Consider the following 23,319-nt stretch of genomic DNA (forward strand, 5'->3'; position numbering starts at 1 on the left):
ATTTTCTTACCAAGAGACAGAGCAGATGTATCTCCACAAGCAGGTAAAACACTTGTGATTGAGACTGCATCAGGTTCGAACCCATCAGCCTCCATTCGGGAATACAACTCCACGGCTTCAACAGGCATCGCGTTTTTCATATACACACCGATCATCACATTCCACGAAACCAAACTCTTTTTCCCCATTTTGAAAAACATATCTTTAACATATTTAACGTTTTCAGGAGTTGTATTGCTCACTGCTGCTAACAGACTAGCCATCGTGCCAGCATCATGGCTTATCTTCACAGACTCCATTTCCTTACAAACTTGCAAAGCATCATCAAATCTCTGATTTTGCGCATAACCAGCAACTAACGAGTTCCAAGAGACCACATCTCTTCTTGACATCTCATCAAGTACAAGCCTTGCTTCAGATAAAGATCCACACTTTCCATACATAGAAAACATAGCTAACATAGGAAACAGAGCAAATTGTGTAACAAAACCGTTCAAAAGTGATAAACTTTGAACTACCTGTGGAGATTGGATTCGGCAACACGTTGCAGGGAGAACCAGAAATCTTATACAAAGATATTTTAACTCACTGTATTTTTTGGGAGAGAATGGAGGAGAATCCAGTGGGGAGCTTGGAGATGATGACAACCTCTCAATGGTATTATTACCAAATTTTGATTAAAAAAACATGTTACCATTTTTGTGATATTCTTGTATATTATATATTATACATCATCTCGATAGACAAGGCAAACAAGATAGTTTAAGAGGGGAGTATTGAAACAAGATTTGAGAGGATTTTGTGAGATTTTGGAAATTTTAGATTCTGTGAGATTTAAGTGAGTTTTTAGATTATTTGGTGGAATTGTTTATTTTTTATTTTTAAGAAGAAAAAAAATTAGCTTGTGATTTGTTGAGATTTTAGGTGATTCTGAGAGATTTGTAGAACAAAAAAAAGGAAAAGTTGAGTTTATTCACATCATCGGTCCCTTTATCAAAACAGAAAACAAAACACTATCGTTGCCAATTTGCCATGTAAAAAATTGGTGGAATGGAACAAAGTTAATGCTAAGAGACTTTGGTAGACAAAGTTAATGTTGAGTTCCTTTTGACATTTTCTTTGAATTTTTAATTTGTGATTCATGATGGAAGAGATTTACTACACATCTGAAGATTATATTATATAATGGTAATAAGCAAAGTCTGAGTAATCAAAGGCTTCTCGGTATATGAAATTAGAAAAGTTGGACAAACATATTTACAATAGAGATAATGGAAGTGTGCATTAATTTAGGACAGCCCTTGTAAAGTTCAACAAAAATACATGCCCCTTCTCCTTTTGCAAGTCTTCTGGGTTTACACAAACACAGTTGTACCTTCCCCTTCCCCGTCCCCAACGAATATAATCATTATACTACTCTTCCTCATATGAATGTATCCAATATGTATATGGCTTCAGAGATGGAGTTTGTTTAGTTAAACATATGTGAAGAGTAAAACTTAAGCTAAACGTTTGAAACTCCAACTCAATGTAGAACTATCCAAAACAAAGCGTATATGTGTCTAATATTGAGCTCAAGAAATAATTCTACATAACCAGAAAGGATTAGATTTTCTTGTTAGACCACAAAATTTGAATAATCGAATTCAAAACAAATTGCAGTTAACAAATTAATGTATTTGCGACGATAAGTGGAACGACGGCAACACGACCAAGTGTTAACACGGTAGCCAATGTTGACTGTGACCACCGAAACTGTCATTTCATGCTCTCTTATGATACACGGTAGGAAGAGTTTTGTGTTCTGGTTGGAAGATGATTGCGGCGAAGCATTGTTGTCACCATCATAAAGTTAACTGCGACCACTGAAACTGTTATGGGAAGAGGAAGAAAATATGGGACGAAAAGGATGGAGAAAATCTGGAAAGGTGATGGTGGTGACATCTATGAATCGGAAACCTCATAGCTGTACGGGAAGAGTTACGGAAACGATGAACCAATATTTTTTTTCTGAAATCCTTCAAAACTCCACCTCAAAGGATGTGATTTTATTAGTCATATTTTTCAACTAAAAAAATAAAAACAATTCTCCTAGAATCATTTAAAGTAGCATTTATAAAAAAAGTTGTGATACTTTGAATAACACTAGATTTCAAATAAGTTTTATAAATTCTAATTGAATAACAAGAGATTGTGTATTATTTTAAATGATTTTACATGAATGTCAGGTTGAATAACATAGGATTTCTAAAGATTTTTAAAAATCATCAATTGAATAACAAGTGATTTTAAGAATACTCTAAAATCTTTTAAAATATAAAGTTCAATACCCCCCTCTAAAATTATGAATAATTGGTTTAAATATATTTCAATTCTTGAAATGTTTAGGCATACTATGAGCAAAACATAAGAAAAATATAAAGTATTTTTTTTTTTTTTGAAAGTGTATATAATAAAAAGTTGTGATACATTTTTATCTACAATTGAGTGACATGTGGTTTTTTAATTGGTGCTAGTACTTTGAAAAGAAAAGATAAAAAGAGGAAAAGAATCATTTTAAAATAATTTTCTTTATAAACTTTAGATATGTCTACTCCATTTTGAAATACTAGACCCATTTTATAAAGACTATATGTGGTTTATTAATTTTTGTATTTTAAGTTAATAATTTCAAACAGTTACAATGTTTTTTTCTGATAATCTATCTTAAATATAAATGACTAAAAATAGTTTATTGGTTTTAAATATTTTTCCTGGATATTATTGATTAAAAAATAATTAGTGGAAATATTATTGATTGAAAATTAAATATGTGGAATTTTAATTTACTGTATTTTTTGGGTAAATGTGATGAGCATTGTATAGTATTTAATTTTGACAACATTGCTAATTTTAAAAAATTTACAAATTATTCCTAAATTTCACATACAAAATCCACTATAAAAAAAGATCAATACTTCTACATGCTGGAGAAAATAAAGATCGATTTAATATTAGTCCATGCATGAATCATGATATGAATTTATGAACTCAGTCGCATTGCCGTTTCAACATATATTGGTTATCATATCCGGATTAGATGTGGTTTACCATGGTTAAATCGGTTAAGCTACAACAGTATGTTTACATCTCTTTGTTTGTTGTACTCTCTTGTCTGCCTCTGTCTTTTAAGTTCAATAAACGAAGAAAAACTTTCATAACAAACCAGTTTAGTTTCTCTCAATGGAATAATCTATATAGCAAACTAAAAAAAAACAGGCTTCTTACAGTAATCATTAATCAAGGTAACCAATCTGCAAATCTTTCAGTTGTGGAGCAACAAGAGTAGTTGAAAGCAGATTCTGTTCCAAATCCATTGATGTACATGGCCAAAATAAAGTAAATGAGAAAATAAATAGAAGATTCCAAACACAATAAACGAAAACTTTGTGTAAATTGAGACTAATCATCCCTTTGACTCCTACAAGATGCTTCTTCTAGATTGGTCCTAAGTTTTCAAATGCTTCAAGTCTCGACTTGTTTTCATCAAACCGACGCTTTTCTAAACTGCTTTGTCTTTTCCTCTTGCCTCGTGCAGGTTTCTTGATTCGGACGAAACTTGGAACGTAAGAGCACACATGTGGCCAACATTCTCTGTCAACATCTACTCCGATATCAAATTTTCTTACGTATCCTGCCTCTCCAATGATGACAAATGTTCTGCGGTAATACTCTTCTTCAAAACCCATGGCGAGTTTCTTCTCCTCGTCGATGAAGAAACCTCCATATATAAGTGGGAGATCATGTATCCTAGTCCCCGTCTCCATTTTCAAGAACTTGCTCCACGACACCATATCGACATCAATCTTATAAGTCGTAATCCATATCTCAAGCTCATTCCACTCTGTTTCGCAGTGCTGAAATAAAGCTGCAAGCTTCTCTTCCCTAACACAAGATAAGGTCACATATTCATATTCATGATCCCAAACGCTAGATGGTAGAGCTAAAAGCGGTCCAAATCTCTCTCTTGTAAAATCGAAACAGATTATGTGATCGACAAGATCACTATCATTATATAAATTCCTCTTTGTAGCACACCAATAAGTGTTTCCTTTGAGAGTAACACCAAGGGAACCAGACATTATGCACCAATTTGGAGTGACATCAAGACTTGTCCATGAATCAGAGTCAAAATCGTAGATCTCATACCAAAAAAATTGGCTTTCGGGTGGTATGTTGAAATAATCTGTAAACCTCAAGAATTTAACTCCACAACAAGATTTCTTATTCTCGTATCCAAGAGCATAATTGAACCTGTCCCATCCTTTTGGACGATGAGAGTATCTTGGTTCGATCCACCTTGTTTTCCCGCTATACGGATTCCAAACCACAAACTTAGTATCGTTGTCTTTGTAGATGCATAACAATAAACCCTCACAGTGAAAGACTTGAGATATTTTGACTTGTTCGTCAAAGAGACTAGGTTTACGTTTAAACTTTATAGATGGATTAACGTCGTCAACGACTAACCTCATTAAATAAAGATCGAAGTTCATCATAGACTCCTCTTCTCTTGTTGCTTTTTCACCATGTACAACTTCCTAAAGCTCCTACTTTTGGATAGAGTGTTCCAACTTTTGCAAGTTAGTCTCACTGCTCTCAAAGATTTCAAAGGAACCCTAATTAAAATCTCTTCTATCAACACCCTTGGAAGATTGGAAATCATCGTCGTCATTGTTTCAAATTGCAACAATGGTTTTGTTTTTTTCTTTCTTCTGATTTCTTGCGGCATAGGGAAATGAGAGCATACACACACACACACCAATGGAAAATACACAAAAACCCTAAATACAGTTGGGCCAATCGTGGGCTTCAGAACCTAGTTAGGCTTTTACTGATGTTTATATACCCGAGACAAGAATGCTGAAGCTAATATATATGTCATGTCTTCCACAGCTTCCAGCTTTATGGTCTATATCTTCTTATTTACGCTAGCTGTTGAACTGAAATAGTGAAATGGCAAGATCTTCATCGTGGCACTGAATGTCAAGTTTCCTTAGAAAATATAGAAAATCTCAAGCAGAAATACGCAATGGAAGACCTAAGAAATTCACAATCAATGAGCTCTTTCCAACTCCATAACTGGTGAGCCTACGCCTCAAGCTTACAGATTCATTATTAAAACCGTAGCTAAATACTCTCAGCGTGAGAACATTGCATCAATCACCTTGAAATCTCTGAGAAGTTTATTAGAGTCTGATAATTTAAAGGGACAGCTTTGTATATGTATAGATAAGTACTCTGTTTTCTTCTTCTTCTTCTCTCATCTCTCAAGCAATCGTAATAGTCTTTACAACAGCTTGAAAAACTAGGTTTCTTTACAGAGTTACAAGTACTCAAGGTAACCAATCCGGAAAATGAAAAGATTTGTGAAGCCAACACAAGTGATTGAAAAGCATATTGTGTTCTTGACGTAAATACCAAGAAATATATTTATTTCTTCTATTGTTTTGTAACAATATTAAAATTTAGGCTTTGAAAGTTGCTTGTATATGAATAAAACCTCTCAGCAAAATCTTTGGAAAATATGCAAAAACTGAGGAAGTCATTAGCAGTTTATGTGACAAAGGCTTGATGGATAAAACAGTTGAACTTTTAGCACACATGGTGTAAGGGCTATGGATCAACTCTAAATTAGTTTGTAAAATTTGATGGTATTTGGTCTTATGGATGATTGTTAGAACTTATAAGAAAGGAAATTAGTTTGTTTGTGCAATGATTTGAGAAGAGTTCAAAACTACATGTTCGAAGCAAAAGAGAAATCTTACAAATGTTATTTATCTCAAATATTGGAACTAGATTTGTTCTTTGCACTAAACAAATTTGACTCATTCAACAAACTTGACTGTGTATTGTCCTGCTTAGATTACGATTAGACCTTTAAGTAAAAGAAAGCCAGTACGCATTGAGTCATTTTGTTTAAGCCAAAGGAAGCTTCAATAGTTCACATACATGAAACTTGACAACCCAAAACATTATCGTACCAACACACATTAGAAAGTAAAATCATATGGTTCTTCTTTATCATGTAAAATAAGCATCGCACTACAAGACGTCCCATATAGATCCCAAGAGTACCACGAAGCGTTACCAAAACACACAACTTTTCTCAGTGTTCTGCTCCTGCAGACAGCAAGTGTAATCATTATAAGCCTTTAACTCCCAAAAGAGTTCCAAAACATACAGGAGCGCAATAATTTTACCTGTAACTTAAGAGTTTAGGTCTTTAAGTATCAGGGTAACCTTCCTCTTGATTTCCCCTCTCCTTTTGTGCCTCCTCCTAGTAATATCTAAATTGCTTCTTCATTAGCTTTTCAACTGCAGCAAGTCTCAACATGTTTTGATCAAATCGACGCTTTTCTAAACTACTTTGTTCTATCATTTTGCCTCGTGCAAGTTTCTTGATTTGGACCAAACTTGGAACATAAGCGCAGCTATGTGGCCGACGGTTTTTATATGCAGGTACTCCGAGTTCCAATTTTTTTGAGTATCCAGCCTCTCTGATGATCTCAATAAATGTTTTGTGATATTCGTCAGAATCATAGTCATAGCGATAGTCACTACCAACACACATGAAGACTTTCTTCTCCTCGTTAATAAAGAAACAGTGTGGACAATGTATCCTAAGCTCCGTATTAATTCGCAAGAACTTGCTCCAGGACACCATTTCGGCCTCGATCTTAGTTGTAATCCACATCTCAAACCCATAATCATCACTGTGGTGGTGAAATAAAGCTGCAATCTTCTCTTCTTTAACACAAGATAAATTCACATATGCATATTTATCCCTAACGCATGATGGCAGAGGCAGAAGCGGCCCAAACCTCTCTCTTGTAAAATCAAAACAGATTATGTGATCCTTAAAACCTTTTGATCAGCTTCTTCCTATTGCACACCAGTAACTGTTTCCCTTAAGAGAAACGCTAAGGCTTGAACAGTATATTCCCCAGTGTGGAGCTACATCGAGAGTTGTCCATACACCAGAATCAAAATCGTACATCTCATACCAAAAAAATTGCTCTTCGGGCTTTCTATGAAAATAATCTACAAACCTCAACAATTTAAGGCTACGACAAGATTCCTTGTCCTCGTATCCGAGAGTATAATTGAAATTTCCTTGTGGAAGGTGAGTTTGATCCACCTTGTTTGGCCCCAATACGGATTCCAAACCACAATCCTAGTTTCGTCTTTCAAGAAGCATAACAATAAACCCTCATAGTGGCAAATTCGGGATATACTGACTTGATTGTTAAGGAAACTAAGTTTACCTTTGAGATCTATACATGGATCAACGTCAACCACGCCGCTCATTAAATAAATATTGTGAGGCTGCACCACGATCATCATTGACTCCCCTTTTCTTGTTAATTTGCCCATGTGCATCTTCTTAAAGCTCTCACTTTGGGATAGATTGTTCCAACTTTTGCATGTTAATCTCACAGCTTTCAGAGATTTCATGGGAAGCCTATTAATAATATCCTCCATCAAATCCATTGGAAGATTGGAGATCATCGTCGTCGTCATCGTTTCAAATGGCAACCAAATGGGTGTTTATCTTTGTTTCCTCTGATTTCTTGCGGCAAAGGTCAAGGACAAAAAAGTATACACGACAAAAATTCATGTATCTAAATAAAGTTGGGTCTAATGTGGGATCAGAATCTAGTAACGCTTTACATGTTCTTACTTACAAAAATTCATTAGAGTCGGTTAAGATAGTCGGCTTTTATTTGGAAAAATATTTAGGTTGTAAACATTTTTGTTCACTTTCTCCTTTTTGACCAATCAGAATTTTTTATACATTATTTTATTTAAAAAATAAATTAAAATTATAGTAAAAGGTAAAACAAATTCTGTATATATATTTTTTCTTTTTTTTTAAATTTAAATTTAACAAATTTTGTATACTCATAATTAAGTAAAGTTAAATATTGACTTAGTTTATATTTTACAGTTAAAACAAAATTATATATCAATCAAATAAGGTGATTAAAGTTTAGATTTTATAATTAAAACAAAATTATATGTCGGCTTGGGTTTACAAATGAAGTGGTTAGAGTTTAGATTTTACAATTAAAACGAAATTATATGTCGGTTTGAGTTTACGAATGAAGTGATTAGAATTTAGATTTTACAATTAAAACGAAATTATATGTCGGTTTGGATTTACAAATGAGATGGTTAGAGTTAGATTTTGCAATTAGAACGAAATTATATGTTGGTTTGGGTTTACAAATAAGATAATTAGGTTTAGATTTTATAATTAGAACGAAATTATATGTTGGTTTGAAGTAATAGTTGAATTATTAAGCTAACGTTTTAAAATTAAATACCACTAGTTTCCATCATATATATGATGACCCTATAAAAAAAATAAGTTTTGTCCAATATACTCTAAATCATCCAACCATCTCTACCTGACACAGAAAGACAAAATTCGCGTGAGAGAGATGGAAAACAAATCAGGAGCTATTCTCGTTGTGATCTTAGCTATGTCCATTATTCTTCTTCAAGTGAGGCCAGGGTTAGCTCAATTCCCTATTATTCCCGGACTTTTCCCACCGAGGCCCTCTTATTGATATCCCAAAATGTTGGTCATCTCTCTTTGACGTCCAAGGATTTAGCCCATAAAGGCCCAATAATACCTTCCGAACTGTTCATTTTTCCGATTTCGAAGAAATCTCCCTGAGGACTCACTCCTCTGTGTCTCTTCCTCCGGAAGCTCTCTCTACCTCTCTTGACAAGTTCTTGAAGAATCCTAAAATCAATAGCAATGGCGACTTCGCTAGCTCGTATCTCTAAAAGAGGCGTCACATCGGCTTTGTCTTCGAATCTGATTCGGCGTTACTTCGCTGCGGAAGCAGTTGCGGTGGCGACGACGGAAACGCCTAAACCGAAATCGGATGTGACGCCGTCGCCGGATCGGGTGAAATGGGACTACAGAGGCCAAAGACAGATCATTCCTCTGGGTCAGTGGCTACCGAAGGTCGCCGTCGATGCTTACGTGGCACCTAACGTTGTGTTGGCTGGTCAGGTCACAGTCTGGGACGGATCGTCTGTGTGGAACGGTTCCGTTTTGAGAGGAGATCTCAACAAGATCACCGTTGGATTCTGCTCAAATGTCCAGGAACGGTGTGTTGTTCATGCTGCGTGGTCGTCCCCAACAGGTTCTTGTTCTCTCTCTTTTGAATCTCTGTATGATTTCATTGTAGCTTTTTATGTATCTGTTCTATCAGATTTTGAGCTCTGATTATCTAATTTTTGTTGTTACTGCCTGCTAAAGTATTGGGGATTCAGTGATATTGGAATTTAGGGTTTTCATCTTCTTCGTCCATTTAGATTATTGAAATGGTGTAATTGAGCATATTGGTTTTGCACAAATAGTGTGTTCCGAGTGAGGATGTTCTTAGATCAAGAATCCTTACTGAGCTTATTGAAGTCACTCTTCAGAGCATTTTGCGTTTAACTAGACTAGGATGCATAGAACTGTCTAGTCTTAAGGTGATTAGTCATACTGGAAGCAAAAAACCCATTAAGGCTTGTGCGTAATCTTGAGAGGAGTTATGTTATTCAGGAGTTGAATACGGCGGATAACACTATAAATGACCGTCTTGTGTAGTAGGAAGTTACTTAGATGCTCTGTATAAGTTCTGGAACAATGTCACAGTAAGGCTTTATAACTTGAAAAAAAGAGATTCTCCACGATACTTTGTGATAGAACCGGGATTCTAAGCTGCATTAAGCCTTATGAGTGTAGCATCTTGTAGTCTTGCCAATGTTTGATTTTAAGCCAAGTTTTAAGTGCAAAAACCTCCTTGTTTGATTAGGCTCTAGTTTGAACTTTGGCGTACTCCGAGTTGCCTTTGAAGTGTACAACTTGTACTTCATTACTTGAATCACCATCCTTTCTATTCTAGTCAATAGCTCTGTACTGCCAAACAGCCTTCTGCAGTTTCTGCACAAACATCTTGAAGGGTAGAACATCTCTTTGTGCTGGGTTTTTGATATGGTTGATAAAACGTCTGATCTTAGGAGTTACTTTTCTACTTTGGTATTTTCAGGATTGCCAGCAATGACATTGATCGATAGGTACGTGACAGTTGGTGCATACAGTCTTTTAAGATCATGCACTATCGAACCCGAATGCATCATCGGGCAACACTCAATCCTAATGGAGGGTTCGCTGGTCGAGACACGATCAATCCTAGAAGCTGGTTCTGTTGTGCCACCTGGCAGAAGAATCCCATCTGGTGAACTTTGGGGAGGCAACCCAGCAAGGTTTATTCGAACTCTCACCAATGAAGAAACATTAGAGATCCCGAAGCTTGCTGTTGCCATTAACCACCTAAGTGGAGATTACTTCTCTGAGTTCTTGCCTTACTCAACTGCCTATCTTGAGGTTGAGAAGTTCAAGAAATCCCTTGGGATTGCCGTATAGAAAGCTTTTGTTTTCCAGGTTTCTGGCTACTTCCCTCATTAAGAAAGCTTTTTTTTTTTTTTTTTTTGAATTTGATCGGAATAAGTAACCTGCGGAACCACAACAAAAGCAAAGCTGTGTTTGAAATGTTGTCTTTCTCTGTCTGTTTTGTTGTTAAATTCATATCCTTGTGTTCAGACGTTCTAGAAAGATGATAATGGTGAAAACTGAAAAGTGAAATACTCCACTTTGTCTTCTCCCACTATCGGGAAAAGTAGTGTTATAATATTTTAGTTGGTAGCTTACGATTTGCTAAGATAATATAAAGAAACAATTTTAAACATAAATAAAAACTGAACAGCGTTTTTGGTGGCTGAAACGTAAGCTTTTCTAACTTTCCTGAGCTAAATTGCCTCTTTTTCAGCTTACGTTACATTTTAATACTTTATGATTCATAAAGCTTTTTGCTGACTTGCGACGTTTTGGATCGAAATTATTAATTTTAAAATGTTTATTGGGTTGCTGTAGCCGAAATGCTTAATCACTGAAAACATTACTGATGAGTGACACAACTAAACAGCACCAAATTATTCATTAGAGCAACACCAACGCTACTACTTGTCTCCTCCCTTAAAAAACCCTGAAAATTTATGCATGGCTTCAAGAGCTTTCTCACAAGTAGGTTTCACCAAATGAAAAACATGGTCTTCTCCTTCACTCTCCACCACCTCAACCTCTCCTTTCCAACCACTCTTCTCAAGCTTGGCCGCGTAACCCCAACCTTGCCTCACCAACGCGTCTTTCTCAGCCACCATCACCAAAACCTTACCACAACCTAACCCGGACAAATCCACCGACTCTGACTTCACCACGTTGAGCAACGGATCATCTGATCCATCTTTGCTATTGGGACTAGCCATCATCCAAAACGACTCCACCTTCATCCTCAACGTTTCATCCTTGACGTCCTTCTCGTCGATTGGTGTTTTTGACCAGAAGTAAGGATGAACCAAGATGATTCCAGATATTCCTGTATCCTTCAAACCAGGAGTGAGTTTCTCTTTCGCAGCTCTCATCGCCATGTGATGCACGATGTTAGCTCCGGCGCTGTCTCCGGAGAGGATCACTTTGCTGAAATCAGCGTGTTTGTTTAACCAATCCTCCTGACCAGATCCGGCGATATGGGTGAATACCCATTTCAGAGCTGTCCAAGAATCATCGAACGGGACCGAAATCGGATGCTCCGGCGCACGCCGGTAATCAACAGACACGGCTACACAGTCTGAGGCAGAGACAGCCGCCGTGAGGAAATTGTGGTAAGTCGGGGAGAAAGCGGTTTCGATGATGAACCCTCCGCCGTGGATGTAGACGAGGAGAGGGAGTTTCTCATCGGCGGCCAGAGCTTTCTCCGGGAGGTAAATGCGGACGGAGAGGTTGGTGTCGGGAGAATGAACGACGTCTTTTGAGACGACACCGTTTTGTGGGTCGGAAGAAGGTGGGACGGTGGTTTCGCCCATGAGTCGCTCGATGCGGCCACTCTTGGAGATTTTAAGCACCGGAGAGAAGTCGACGGCGATCTCGGAATCCATGAATGGTTTGTTCGGTGAGATATGATAAGATTGGTGTGTGTGTGTGTGTGAGAGAGATTTATATTGAGTATGGTGGAAACTTTTAACTCTCTCTAGCTATTGGAGATTTTAGTGGTATGGTTGAGACACGTGAGTTGTGTCATTGTTACACGGAATATATATTTACTACACACCATTCAAACTTCAAAGCACACATGTAAAGTTGTTGACTAGGTGAAACATGTTATTCTACGGGTGCACTTTTTTTTTAATTCCTTTTTTGTCTATTTCTTTCCTTCAAAACATTCATTTTGGTTTCGGTTTTTCAGTTTATATCAAAAACAAAAAAACATGTAAATATATGTTTTGTATATTTAAACTGAAAGGCAAAAGCACTAATTTTAGTGACTATTGGTCTACATATTTTGTTTGGTTTGCTTGTTGTACCATACTTTAATGGTACCACTACCATTTATTCGACATAATTTTTTTTTGCTATCAAGCTTGTGTATTATTGGTTTAAAAATCGGTTATCTCACATATATCAAGAAGAAGAACAAGATATATGTATTTGTATTTTCTAAACGACATACATTTTCAGCATTTTCTTGGCGGAGCACTAAAGAAAACTAGCAATCGTTTTGTTTCATGAAAACTTTGACCGATAAATAAATTAATTTTCAACCGTTCATGTTTTCATGTTATTTTAAAGAATTTGATAAATACCAATATATGGCTTTAATAACATAAGCATTAAGCAGCGAATTTGTTAACCAACTACGGTGGTAATGAAGACGAAGAAGTCTTCCAAAGAAGGAAAGCGTTGCAGATTATATGTGACTATGAAAAGGTATGCCAATCTATCTGACCATACATGTGGTTTATAGAAACCTAACTTATCCTGGTTGTGTTTGTTTCCTAGATGAAACGTGTTAGAGTTGTTCTTGATGGAGAAAGTGTGTTCAAAAGGCTTAATGAAGCAATGGGTAATGTTCATAAGACTGCTATACTTCCGGTGATGTGGAGGTAAAACTGGTTCCTACTCTGTTAATGTCTCTGTTCTGTTTGTAAACTCATTTTGCATCGGGTTTTTGAACCAATCAGGGTCTGAAAACTGCATTGGCTACTGCGAACAAAGATGAAGACGACTCCGAGGGAAGGACAGCACTGTATTTGGCTTGCTCGTATGGCAAGGTATGTCAAATCTATCTCCCTTGCATGTGGTGTTTAACCCAACTTACATTGGTTGAATCTGTCTCTAGGTGAAATGTGCTAAAGTTCTTCTGGAAGCTGGAGCAAATCTCAACGCGGTTGACAAAAACAAGAACACACCGTTGCACTATGCTGCTAATTGTGGGAGGAAAAAGTGTTAGGGTTCTGCAGAGTAAGTTTGCAACCAAAACAAAACTCTGTTTTAAACAACTTTAAATTGTTTCTGTATATATGACTCGGTGTTTGATGTGGCTGCTTTTGTTTGTAGAACCCTGCAAAACATGGATGACAAAAATCCCATTGATTTGGCTAAGCTTAACTATCAGCTTGACGTTATGAACCTCCTTGAGAAGGACGCATGACTTTACCTTTGAGAGTTTTAGTGCATACGGTTTAGGGTTTTAAAATATTATATCTTTCGGACTCTTGACATTGATTTAAGAAAAGGAAAAAAAAAGAGATAGAGAAAGTGGTCTTTGTTGGCATAAACTTGAAGATAGCTTGATGTGCAAGCTATACTAATCCTACCGACTTATGGAATTAGGATTAATTCTATTTATGAGTTATATAAATATGTTAGTTTACCGATTTAGAATAGGAAAATTGTTAACTCTAGGGTTGAGCCATTGTTATAAATACCAAGAGAGCGTTTCATAGACAGGTGCGCGTCTTAGGGTATTCTTGAGAGATGCACACAAGGTGTGTGGCGTCGCCCCATCAAAAAGATAGAGATCTTTTGATGGTATTGTTGAAGTTCTATTTCTAACTAATGAATTCTGGACTTGGTCCCGGGGATGTAGGTTATCCGAACCCCGTTAACAAAGCTTGTGTCTTGTTTACTATTATGCTCTTTCATACACACACATGAACGTCTCGTACTTCAACATATATATATCTAGCCACATATATGTACTTTAGTCTTAATGATTTGATGTCATATATATTGGTGGCTAAAAATATACAAAACACTTCCTCTCACAGTTGGTATATGCGTTTATCTTTGGAACTATTTACGCCTTGGTTTCCTTCGTGTCGGTGAACGAGAAATGACGCCAAATACAAGCCTAGAAGCAGAAGAATCCCATAAAAATCCAATTCAAGCTTCTCCTTCGGATAAAATCTCCCGCCCAACCATCCGTTAGAGCATAGTTTCTACTTCTTCCCAGACGCAGGCGCTTATGCATTGTTCTCAAGTCATAGTCATATACGTCAAAAATGATTCCTGAATCACTTACTATCCTTTGGAATTATGCTACAGGCATATGTCTTCGAATGTGCTCATCAACGGAGCTTTCTTGCAGAATAAGGCTGTTGTTATAAGGGTTAATATCGTTCTTAATCAGTTTCCTCCTGATGGTCCATTGAGGTGCGTCGTTGACAGTAGGTGCAGGGATCGTTTCAGGTGCGTCGTTGACAGTAGGTGCAGGGATCATTTGAGGTGCGTCGTTGACAGTAGGTGTAGGGATCATCACAATCTTTTCTCTCTCTCTTTTTGCGTTCATCATGGATTCAATGCTTCCAAACGAACCAAAAGCAATGTTACTTTTGTTTTTGAAAAGGCAAGTAGTGTCTATGCCAGATCCTTCACCTAAAGCGATAAAAAGAACATACAATTATTGACAGGCACAAGTACCACAAGAACAAGGGAATGGGAATAAATTAGCCTTTACTTACCTAGAATTCCTAAATCCTCAAGGTTATCGTAAGGAAGCTGTGGATCTTCTTCGGTAGAGTCTGCGAAAAATGCAGGTAAATCTATACCATCTATGGAGATGCTAGGCATCATCTCAGGCCCATCAGAAATAACGTTGGAACCTTCGACAATCAAGTAAGACTGGTTACTGTTGTTCTTGACATCTCTTGAGGTAGGCTTCATCTGCGTCGGGTTAGGATCTTGTTGTGAACCAATGTTCCCTGCAGAATCAATAGAACATGCAATTGCGACACACAAGAAGTAAAAAAAGGTACTCAGAGAAAAATATAGGGGTTCTGCGTAATGTCGTATACGTAGTTTGTGATGAAAGAACGTTAACCTTCGAGCAAGGCACCAGAAGGACTCAACATGTTTGTAGTGTTGTTGATAAGGATGTTATCACCTTCGTAGTCATTTGGGTTATCCAAGTAGGATTCATATCGCTTCAAGACTTCTTCATCTGTGTTATCGGAGAAACAAACAAACGGCTTCAGTGTTTTTTGGCTCATACTCGTCGGGCTCTTTTTCTCTGTTTCCTTGGATCGCAAGAAAAAGGAATCTTCAAGGCTATCTCGTGGTTCTTGTATCGTACTCGCTGGATTCTTCTCCCTCGGTGGTAAAGGAATGTTGGAGAGAGACATATCTGTTTCCTTGGATTGCAAGAAAGAAGAGTTTTGAGTGGGTGATCAATATTCTTTCGTTCTCTTCTTCGTCGGAGAGAGTTTTTGATAAAACGATTTTAGAGAGAGAAAGATTCGGATTAGTGAAACCACGAGTGACGAGAGTCGTTAATTATATATTAATTATCTAATTTTTAATTGCTGTGGCTTCAATTTAGACAAAAATAATACTAATCAATCATCTCTAAAAATTGTGTATAACTTATTTTTTTATTTTAAGTTGTTGGTACAATTTCTATGTGTAGTATTGTATTTTCTTTCTACGCATCACTAATCTCTATATGAGTATAAGTTTTGGTGGTATCCAAGTCTTCGAATCTGATTCGCGGAAGCAGTTGCGTTGGCGACGACGGAAACACTTAAAACAGAAATCGCAGGTGACGTCGTCACCGGATTGGGTGAAATGGGAGTACAGAGGCCAGTTGGCTACCGAAGGTCGCCGTCAATGCTTAGGTAGCATCTAACCTTGTGTTTGGCTGGTCAGGAGGTCACAGTCTGGGACGGCTCGTCTGTGTGGAACGGTGCCATATTGAGAGGAGATCTCAACAAGATCACCGTTGGATTCTGTTCAAATGTCTAGGAACGTTGTGTTGTTTATGCTGCGTGGTCGTCCCCAACAGGTTCTTGTTCTTTGACATTTTATTTTCTCAGAATTTTTGTATGATTTCATATTTTAGCTCACTATCTTGTTAGGTGTACGGTCTCTCAGATTTTGAGCACTGAGTATCCAATTTTTGCTGAAGTATTATTGGAACTTAGGTTTTAATCTTCTTCGTCCACCTTGATTATTTAAATAGTGTGTTTCGAGTGAAGATGTTTTTTTTTTCTTTGGCAAAATGAGTGAAGATGCTCTTAGATCAGGAATCCTCAATGGTAGTTGTTTAGTGAAGTTACTCTTCAGAGCATTTTGCGTTTAATGATAGACTAGGATGCATAGAATGGTGTAGTCTTTAGGTGATTAGTGATACAGGAAACAAGAAACTCATTGAAGGCTTGTGCTTGTTCTTGAGAGATAGGTTATTCAGTAGTTGGGTACGGTGGATAACATTACAAATGACCATCTTGTGTATTATGAAGTTTCTTAAACATCTCTTACTAGATATTAACAATTTTAAAATGTTTATTCTGTTGTTGTTGTTGCAGCCCAAATGCATAATCACTGAAACATTTACAGAAACTGAGTGATACAACTAAACAGTACCATATTATTCACTAGATCACAAAAGCTACTTGCCTCCCTTGATAAACCCTGAGAATTTATGCATGGCTTCAAGAGCCTTATCACAAGTAGGTTTCATCAAATGAAAAACATGTTCCTCTCCTTCACTCTCCACTACCTCAACCTCTCCTTTCCAGCCGCTCTTATCAAGCTTGGCCGCGTAACCCCAACCTTGCCTCGCCAACGCATCTTTCTCAGCCACCATCACCAAAACCTTACCACAACCCAACCCGGACAGATCCACCGACTCTGACTTCACCACGTTAATCAACGGATCATCTGATCCATCTTTGCTATCGGGACTAGCCATCTTCCAAATCGAATCGATCTTCATCCTCAACGTTGCATCCTTGATGTCCTTGTCGTCGATTGGTGTCTTTGACCAGAAGTAAGGATGGACCAAGATGATTCCAGAGATTCCTGTATCCTTCAAACAAGGAGTGAGTTTCTCTTTCGCAGCTCTCATCGCCATGTGATGCACGATGTTCCCTCCGGCGCTGTCTCCGGAGAGGATCACTTTGCTGAAATCAGCGTGTTTATTTAACCAATCCTCCTGACCAGATCCGGCGATATGGGTGAATACCCATTTCAGAGCTGTCCAAGAATCATCGAACGGGACCGAAATCGGATGCTCCGGCGCACGCCGGTAATCAACAGAGACGGCTACACAGTCTGAAGCAGAGACAGCCGCCGTGACGAAATTGTGGTAAGTCGGGGAGAAAGCGGTTTCGATGATGAACCCTCCGCCGTGGATGTAGACGAGGAGAGGGAGTTTCTCATCGGCGGCCAGAGATTTCTCCGGGAGGTAAATGCGGACGGAGAGGTTGGTGTCGGGAGAATGAACGATGTCTTTTGAGACGACGCCGTTTTGTGGGTCGGAAGAAGGTGGGACTGTGGTTTCGCCCATGAGTCGCTCGATGCGGCCACTCTTAAAGATTTTAAGCACCGGAGAGAAGTCGAAGGCGATCTCGGAATCCATGATTGGTTGGTCGGTGAGATATGATAAGATTGAGGCTAGAGAGTGTATGGTGTGTGTGTGAGAGAGAGATTTATATTGAGAATGAGAGAATAGTGAAACCTTAACTCTATTGGAGTTACTGACTTGTGTCATTGTTAGTTTGTTGTACACGGAACTCGGAATTTACCAACACAATTCAAAGCACAAGTTATTGACTAGGTGAGACATGCTCTTCTACGTGTGCGTATTTGAACATTCATTTTACTTCCGGATTTAATATATCATTTCTTATATTAAAAATAAATAATTAAAATTACATGTAATTTTTTCTTTTTTTTGGACAATAACTTACTTGTAAATGGATGTTTTGTATATTTAACTAAAAATATTATTTTGTTTGGATTATAAAAAGTTATAAAGTATTAATATTGAAACTCTATAAAAAGTTTAACTTATTATTAATATGTATATTTAAAATTATTGAATGATTTAATTACAGATTTTAAACTATACTAAAATATTAAACTCTACGTACTAATATGAACTAAATCAAATTTACACTAATTTTAAAATTATAATACAAAAATTAATCAAATTATGACGTTAACAACATAATGTATTAAAGTGTGAAATTTTATAAAATTACAATTTTGAAAGTATAGCTTTTTTATCAAATTACAGACTATGTTATCAAATATGATATTTCAACCGTAACTTTTTATAAATTAACTATTGTTATTTGTAATAAATTATCTTATCCCATTTTTAACAAATTCGTATCAATCTAGTTTGATGAATGATAATAATGTGCATGTCTTTTTCAACTGTGTTCAATAAATTCTCTACTAATCCATTATTTTAAAAATGTATGTAACTTTTTATAATTGTATAAATCAAAATTTTTATTAAATGTGAAAATAACCTTTTTAATTCAAACTTGTAACTTGTAAGCACCATGCATATCACTGAAAAATCAGAGAGCGAGGAGAGACATCTCAAACACCGAATGATAGTTCCACCACCAAGTTACTTGTCTCCCTTTGATAAACCCTGCGAATCTGTGCACGAGTTCATGAGCCTTTTCAGAATTAGGATCCTTCAAATGAAAAACATGACCTTCTCCCTTAGTCTCCATCACGTCCACTTCTCCGGTCCCCCGTAGCCCCAACCTTGCCTCACCAACTTGTCTTTCTCAGCCACCATTACCAAAACCCTTCCGCAACCCAACCCGGACAAATCTACCAACTCTGATTGCACCACGTTGATGAACGGATCATCTAATCCATCTTTACTTGTGGGACAAGCCAACGTCCAAATCGACTCGATCCACGTCCTTATTGCTACATCCGTCGTTTCCATGTCGTCGAGTGGGGTTTTTGACCAGAAGTAAGGATGTACTAAGATGATTCCAGAGACTCCTGAATCGTTCAAACCGGGACTGAGTTTCTTTTTAGCAGCTTTCAACGCCATGTGATGCGTTATGTTCGCTCCAGCGCTATCTCCGGCCATGAACACTTTGCTGAAATCGGCGTGTTTGCTCAACCAATCTTCTTGACCATATCCGGCGATGTGAGAGAAAACCCATTTGAGAGCTGTCCACGAATCATCGTAAGGCGTCGGAATCGGATGCTCCGGTGCACGCCGGTAATCTACAGAGACGGCTACACAGTCCGAGGCAGAGACAGCCGCCGTGAGAAAAGTATGGTAAGTCGGGGAGAAAGCGGTTTCAGTGAGGAATCCTCCGCCGTGGAAGTAGACAAGGAGAGGGAGTTTCTCACCGGCTGCGGCGGCTTTCTCCGGGATGTAAATGCGGACGGAGAGGTTGTTGTCGGGAGAATAAACAACGTCCTTGGAAACGACACCGTTTTGTGGGTCGGAAGAAGGTGGGACGGTGGTTTCACCCATGAGTCGCTCGACGCGGCCACTCTTGTAGATTATGAGCAACGGAAAATAGTCGGCGGCGATCTCGGAATCCATTATTGGTTGAGACTGAGACTTGATAGTCTATGATTGTGTCTGTACGAGAGATAGAGATATCGAGATTTGAGAATGATGATGTCTTTTAACTCTATCGTAGAATTTGTAGCAGTGTCACTGTTACGGGTAGGTATGATAATATAATTTAACATATTTGCTACACAATTCAACGTAGATGTCAGTGTACAATGATGATGTGTTTTTTCCTTGTTTGCTAGATTTCTGTACATGTAAAAATAATAATATATAATTTTATATTAAACTAAATATTAGTTTAATAGTTTTTGTGCATATTGGTCCATTTACTCGACAAATATTTTTTGCTATGTTAATATTTTTGTAGTACATTTGGTGTTTTATCATTTAAACTATACATATTTACAAATTTAATCTTTAAAAATTATATTAAAAAAACAAAGTCAATTAGATTTCTAAAATACCTTTACTAATTTGGTTTATAATTTCCTAAAAAAATTTATATATTTATAAATTTATTACATTTAATAACATATGTCAAAAAATATCTATACAATATTTTTTACCTTTAAAAATTCTAATATTCAATAATAACTATATTGTTAATATAAACAATTAATATCTTTACTGGTTATTAATATGGTGATAAAAAATATGTAAAAATAACTATTTCACGGTTTGAATCTAATAAATTGGAGTTTTTATAATATAATTTAATCTGGAGTATACTGCATAATAACTTTAACAGCTATAATTATTTTACAGGTTAAATCTAAAAAATATTAAACTTACGGGTTAAGCTTAAAAACACTATAATAAAATAAGAATAATTCTTTCACGGGTTAAATCTAAAAAGTACTAAAATTTAAATTTTTATAACCATAAGAAATTCGATACAGTAAAAATGTAACATTATTATAAATAAAACTAAATAATTGTCTCGTCGTGTCTGCGGTATACAGCTGATCAAATTTTAGAATTAAAAATCAAAATACAATTATACAAACTTAAACACTAAACAAAATAAACAAAATTAACAAACAAATACAATTTTTTATAATTTAGTTTTTAGTTATAAAAATATTGTCCCGTGGTGTACTGCAAGTTAAAATCTAGTTCATTAGTATATAGTATATAGTACATTGTCAAATTTTACTGATGTAGCTAAAACCTGTGTCAAGTTTGACAAAGTTGTGGATTTTAATCAAAACTTTGCGTTAGATAAGATCTCATAACATTTTATTCTCTTTTTATTATAGAAATTTTTGTATGGGTGCGAACTATATATCCTCTCTAAATTAATAGAGAATTACTATTGAAAAAATACTGGCATCTCATCGCTCGAGAACTCGAAACAAATTTTAGCAAATAACTCTCATTAATTAATACTAATTACATTTATACAATTATATATTTCAAAAATAATTTTATTTTCCAAATTTATAATTGTGCATTTTATTAACATCTACTTTTATAAACATTTCAAAATTAGTATTATAAAATCTAATGTCTAATTTAATTACAGTAAAATTAGTAGTACTCACATATTTACATTAAAATACCAAAAAACACCTTAATAGAGAAGCATTCTCAAGAAAATGTAATAAAGCTTGAATCAGTTTTCAAAAATCCACCCTCACATGTTAATATTATTTACAATAACATGCCGTTATATATTTAAAAGAAATAATAAGAAAATCAATCTAATATATTTGTAATTTTATCACGTGTAATATATTATTTTTTGTTTTATAAATTTCAATACATATTCAATTTCTAAGTTATATATATTTATCTATATTATTGGTTGACTTTTTTAATCTATATAATAATAGCAATCTGAACAAATGCGAAGAACAGTTGTATCTTTTCGTTATACTTTTTCATAAAATATTTTATTTATTTATTTTTTGACAAAAAAATTATATGGTTGCGTCTCTTTAAACATTACATCTGTTGAATTTAAAGTTGTATCCAACGCAAACAGTTGTGTCTATTCAAATATTCACATTTTTTGAAATCTATATATATGTTCTTCTTTTGTGAAAATTTCATACTTTTTTTTCAATTCAAAGGTTCACATCTTTAGAAATTTATATATTTGTTTCTCTTTTACAAAATTTTCAAACCTCCTATTCAACAAAAAAATTTCATAATTCTGAATAAATTGCGAAGAACAGTTGCATCTCTTCGTTATACATTTTCATAAAATATTATATATATTTCTTTTTAGACAGAAACTTCTACGGTTGCGTCTCTTTAAAAAATTGCGTCTGTTGAATGTAAAGTTGTATCTCTTGAAAACAGTTGTTTCTATTCAAATGTTCACATCTTTAGAAACCTATATTTATTTCTTTTTTGAGAAATCTTAAAAAATCTATATATATGTTCTTCTTTTGTGAAATTTTCAAACTTTCTTTTCAATTCAAAGGTACACATCTTTAGAAATTTATATATTCGTTTTTCTTTTACAAAATTTTCAAACTTCCTATTCAAGAAAGATTTTTCATAAATCTGAATAGATACGAAGAACAGTTGCTTCCTTTTGTTACACATTTTCATAAAAAAATTTTAGATTGAAACTTCTATGGTTGCGTCTCTCTAAAAATATTGTTTCTATTGAATGTAAAGTTGTGTCTCTTACAAACAATTGTGTCTATTCAAATGTTCACATATTTTGAAATCCATATATTTGTTTTTTTTGTGAAATCTTTAAAAATATATACATATGTTCATCTTTTGTGAAATTTTCAAAATTTCTTTTCAATTTAAACATACACATCTTAAAAAAATTCTATATTTGTTTTTCCTTTACAAAATTTTCAAACTTTCTATTCAACACAGATTTTTTCACACAAATTTTTTCATAAATCTGAATAAATGTGAATAACAGTTGCATCTTTTTGTTATACATTTTCATCAAATATTTTACGTATTTATTTTTTGACAGAAACTTCTATGATTGCATCTCTTTAAAAAAACTGAATCTCTTCATAATATGATGAATCACAATAATTTGAAATTCAACTTTAAACATCATTCTCTACTCTATAAATTATTTATCAACATACATAATTTTAACAATGATGTAAAAATGACTTCTCATCACTGTGAGAAATATTGTAATTTTGATTTCTTTTATGAATCGTTGTACTCCCACTGTCTCTAATAGATTGATGTGTTGACCATTTCACATATATTAAGAAAAAGTTAAAGTTTTATCTATAAATTAATTTATAATTACTTTTTGGTAGAAAGAAAAAATATAAACCTCAGTAACATGTCATGTGGAGAAAATTATAAAGTAAAAAAACTATTTTAGGTTTTTAATTGAAATAACCGTTCCCGTTTTTTTTTTAATTCACTAGTGGTCTCATACCCACTAACAACCTAGCAACAATCAACAACAACGGATAACCAAAACAACTCCAATAAACCTATAAGAATTCCAACATTAACGATGTTCTATCAACTCAATTCTAGCAACCTAACAATAGCTAGATCACAATCAACCAAGCCTCTAGAACATCCTCCTCCTCATCGCCCTGATTCAATGATCACACTTGGCCTTTACCTGCACCAC

At 35.5% G+C, this 23,319-nt stretch overlaps 6 protein-coding genes and 2 pseudogenes across 6 annotated transcripts; 2 read left to right on the top strand and 6 right to left on the bottom strand.

The window, feature by feature from the left end:
• LOC104698967 lies at window positions 3,477–4,714 on the bottom strand (annotated as a pseudogene).
• On the bottom strand, window positions 6,320–7,563 carry LOC109133323 (annotated as a pseudogene).
• On the top strand, window positions 8,708–10,715 carry LOC104791082 (gamma carbonic anhydrase-like 2, mitochondrial). The gene is made up of 2 exons (XM_010516883.2): window positions 8,708–9,203; window positions 10,098–10,715. Exons 1-2 carry the CDS (start codon window positions 8,810–8,812, stop codon window positions 10,472–10,474), a joined length of 771 nt encoding a protein of 256 aa, XP_010515185.1. The 5' UTR covers window positions 8,708–8,809; the 3' UTR covers window positions 10,475–10,715.
• Window positions 10,939–12,270, bottom strand: LOC104791083 (probable carboxylesterase 12). The gene has a single exon (XM_010516884.2). The coding sequence runs from the start codon at window positions 12,040–12,042 to the stop codon at window positions 11,068–11,070; it is 975 nt and encodes a 324-aa protein (XP_010515186.1). The 5' UTR covers window positions 12,043–12,270; the 3' UTR covers window positions 10,939–11,067.
• LOC104791084 (ankyrin repeat domain-containing protein 2B-like) lies at window positions 12,810–13,595 on the top strand. Its single transcript, XM_019246337.1, has 5 exons — window positions 12,810–12,871; window positions 12,958–13,036; window positions 13,126–13,215; window positions 13,284–13,387; window positions 13,502–13,595. Exons 1-5 carry the CDS (start codon window positions 12,810–12,812, stop codon window positions 13,593–13,595), a joined length of 429 nt encoding a protein of 142 aa, XP_019101882.1.
• On the bottom strand, window positions 14,481–15,567 carry LOC104698969 (B3 domain-containing protein At4g02870-like). Its single transcript, XM_010414335.1, has 3 exons — window positions 15,267–15,567; window positions 14,908–15,147; window positions 14,481–14,821 (listed from the first exon to the last, which is right to left on the bottom strand). The coding sequence occupies exons 1-3, from the start codon at window positions 15,565–15,567 to the stop codon at window positions 14,481–14,483; spliced, it is 882 nt and encodes a 293-aa protein (XP_010412637.1).
• Window positions 16,707–17,891, bottom strand: LOC104791085 (probable carboxylesterase 12). Its single transcript, XM_010516885.2, has one exon. The coding sequence runs from the start codon at window positions 17,802–17,804 to the stop codon at window positions 16,833–16,835; it is 972 nt and encodes a 323-aa protein (XP_010515187.1). The 5' UTR covers window positions 17,805–17,891; the 3' UTR covers window positions 16,707–16,832.
• Window positions 18,613–19,831, bottom strand: LOC104791086 (probable carboxylesterase 13). The gene is given in 2 exon segments (XM_010516886.2): window positions 18,613–18,935; window positions 18,938–19,831. Coding segments are annotated over 2 exon segments (1,002 nt in total). The 5' UTR covers window positions 19,761–19,831; the 3' UTR covers window positions 18,613–18,756.

The sequence above is a fragment of the Camelina sativa genome, chromosome 6, assembly GCF_000633955.1.
Source record: "Camelina sativa cultivar DH55 chromosome 6, Cs, whole genome shotgun sequence".
NCBI classification, from domain to species: Eukaryota; Viridiplantae; Streptophyta; class Magnoliopsida; order Brassicales; family Brassicaceae; genus Camelina; species Camelina sativa.

Excerpts from the sequence above, each read along its gene's own strand:
- LOC104698969 (XM_010414335.1), bottom strand. The coding sequence starts at position 15,567 with ATGTCTCTCTCCAACATTCCTTTACCACCGAGGGAGAAGAATCCAGCG. Across the intron at positions 15,148-15,266 it reads TTCTGGTGCCTTGCTCGAAG|GGAACATTGGTTCACAACAA; the intron begins GTTAACGTTCTT and ends TTGATTCTGCAG. Across the intron at positions 14,822-14,907 it reads TGAGGATTTAGGAATTCTAG|GTGAAGGATCTGGCATAGAC; the intron begins GTAAGTAAAGGC and ends TTATCGCTTTAG.
- LOC104791085 (XM_010516885.2), bottom strand. The coding sequence starts at position 17,804 with ATGGATTCCGAGATCGCCTTCGACTTCTCTCCGGTGCTTAAAATCTTT.
- LOC104791084 (XM_019246337.1), top strand. The coding sequence starts at position 12,810 with ATGAAGACGAAGAAGTCTTCCAAAGAAGGAAAGCGTTGCAGATTATAT. Across the intron at positions 13,037-13,125 it reads ATAAGACTGCTATACTTCCG|GGTCTGAAAACTGCATTGGC; the intron begins GTGATGTGGAGG and ends TGAACCAATCAG. Across the intron at positions 13,388-13,501 it reads GCTAATTGTGGGAGGAAAAA|AACCCTGCAAAACATGGATG; the intron begins GTGTTAGGGTTC and ends TTTTGTTTGTAG.
- LOC104791082 (XM_010516883.2), top strand. The coding sequence starts at position 8,810 with ATGGCGACTTCGCTAGCTCGTATCTCTAAAAGAGGCGTCACATCGGCT. Across the intron at positions 9,204-10,097 it reads TGCGTGGTCGTCCCCAACAG|GATTGCCAGCAATGACATTG; the intron begins GTTCTTGTTCTC and ends TGGTATTTTCAG.
- LOC104791083 (XM_010516884.2), bottom strand. The coding sequence starts at position 12,042 with ATGGATTCCGAGATCGCCGTCGACTTCTCTCCGGTGCTTAAAATCTCC.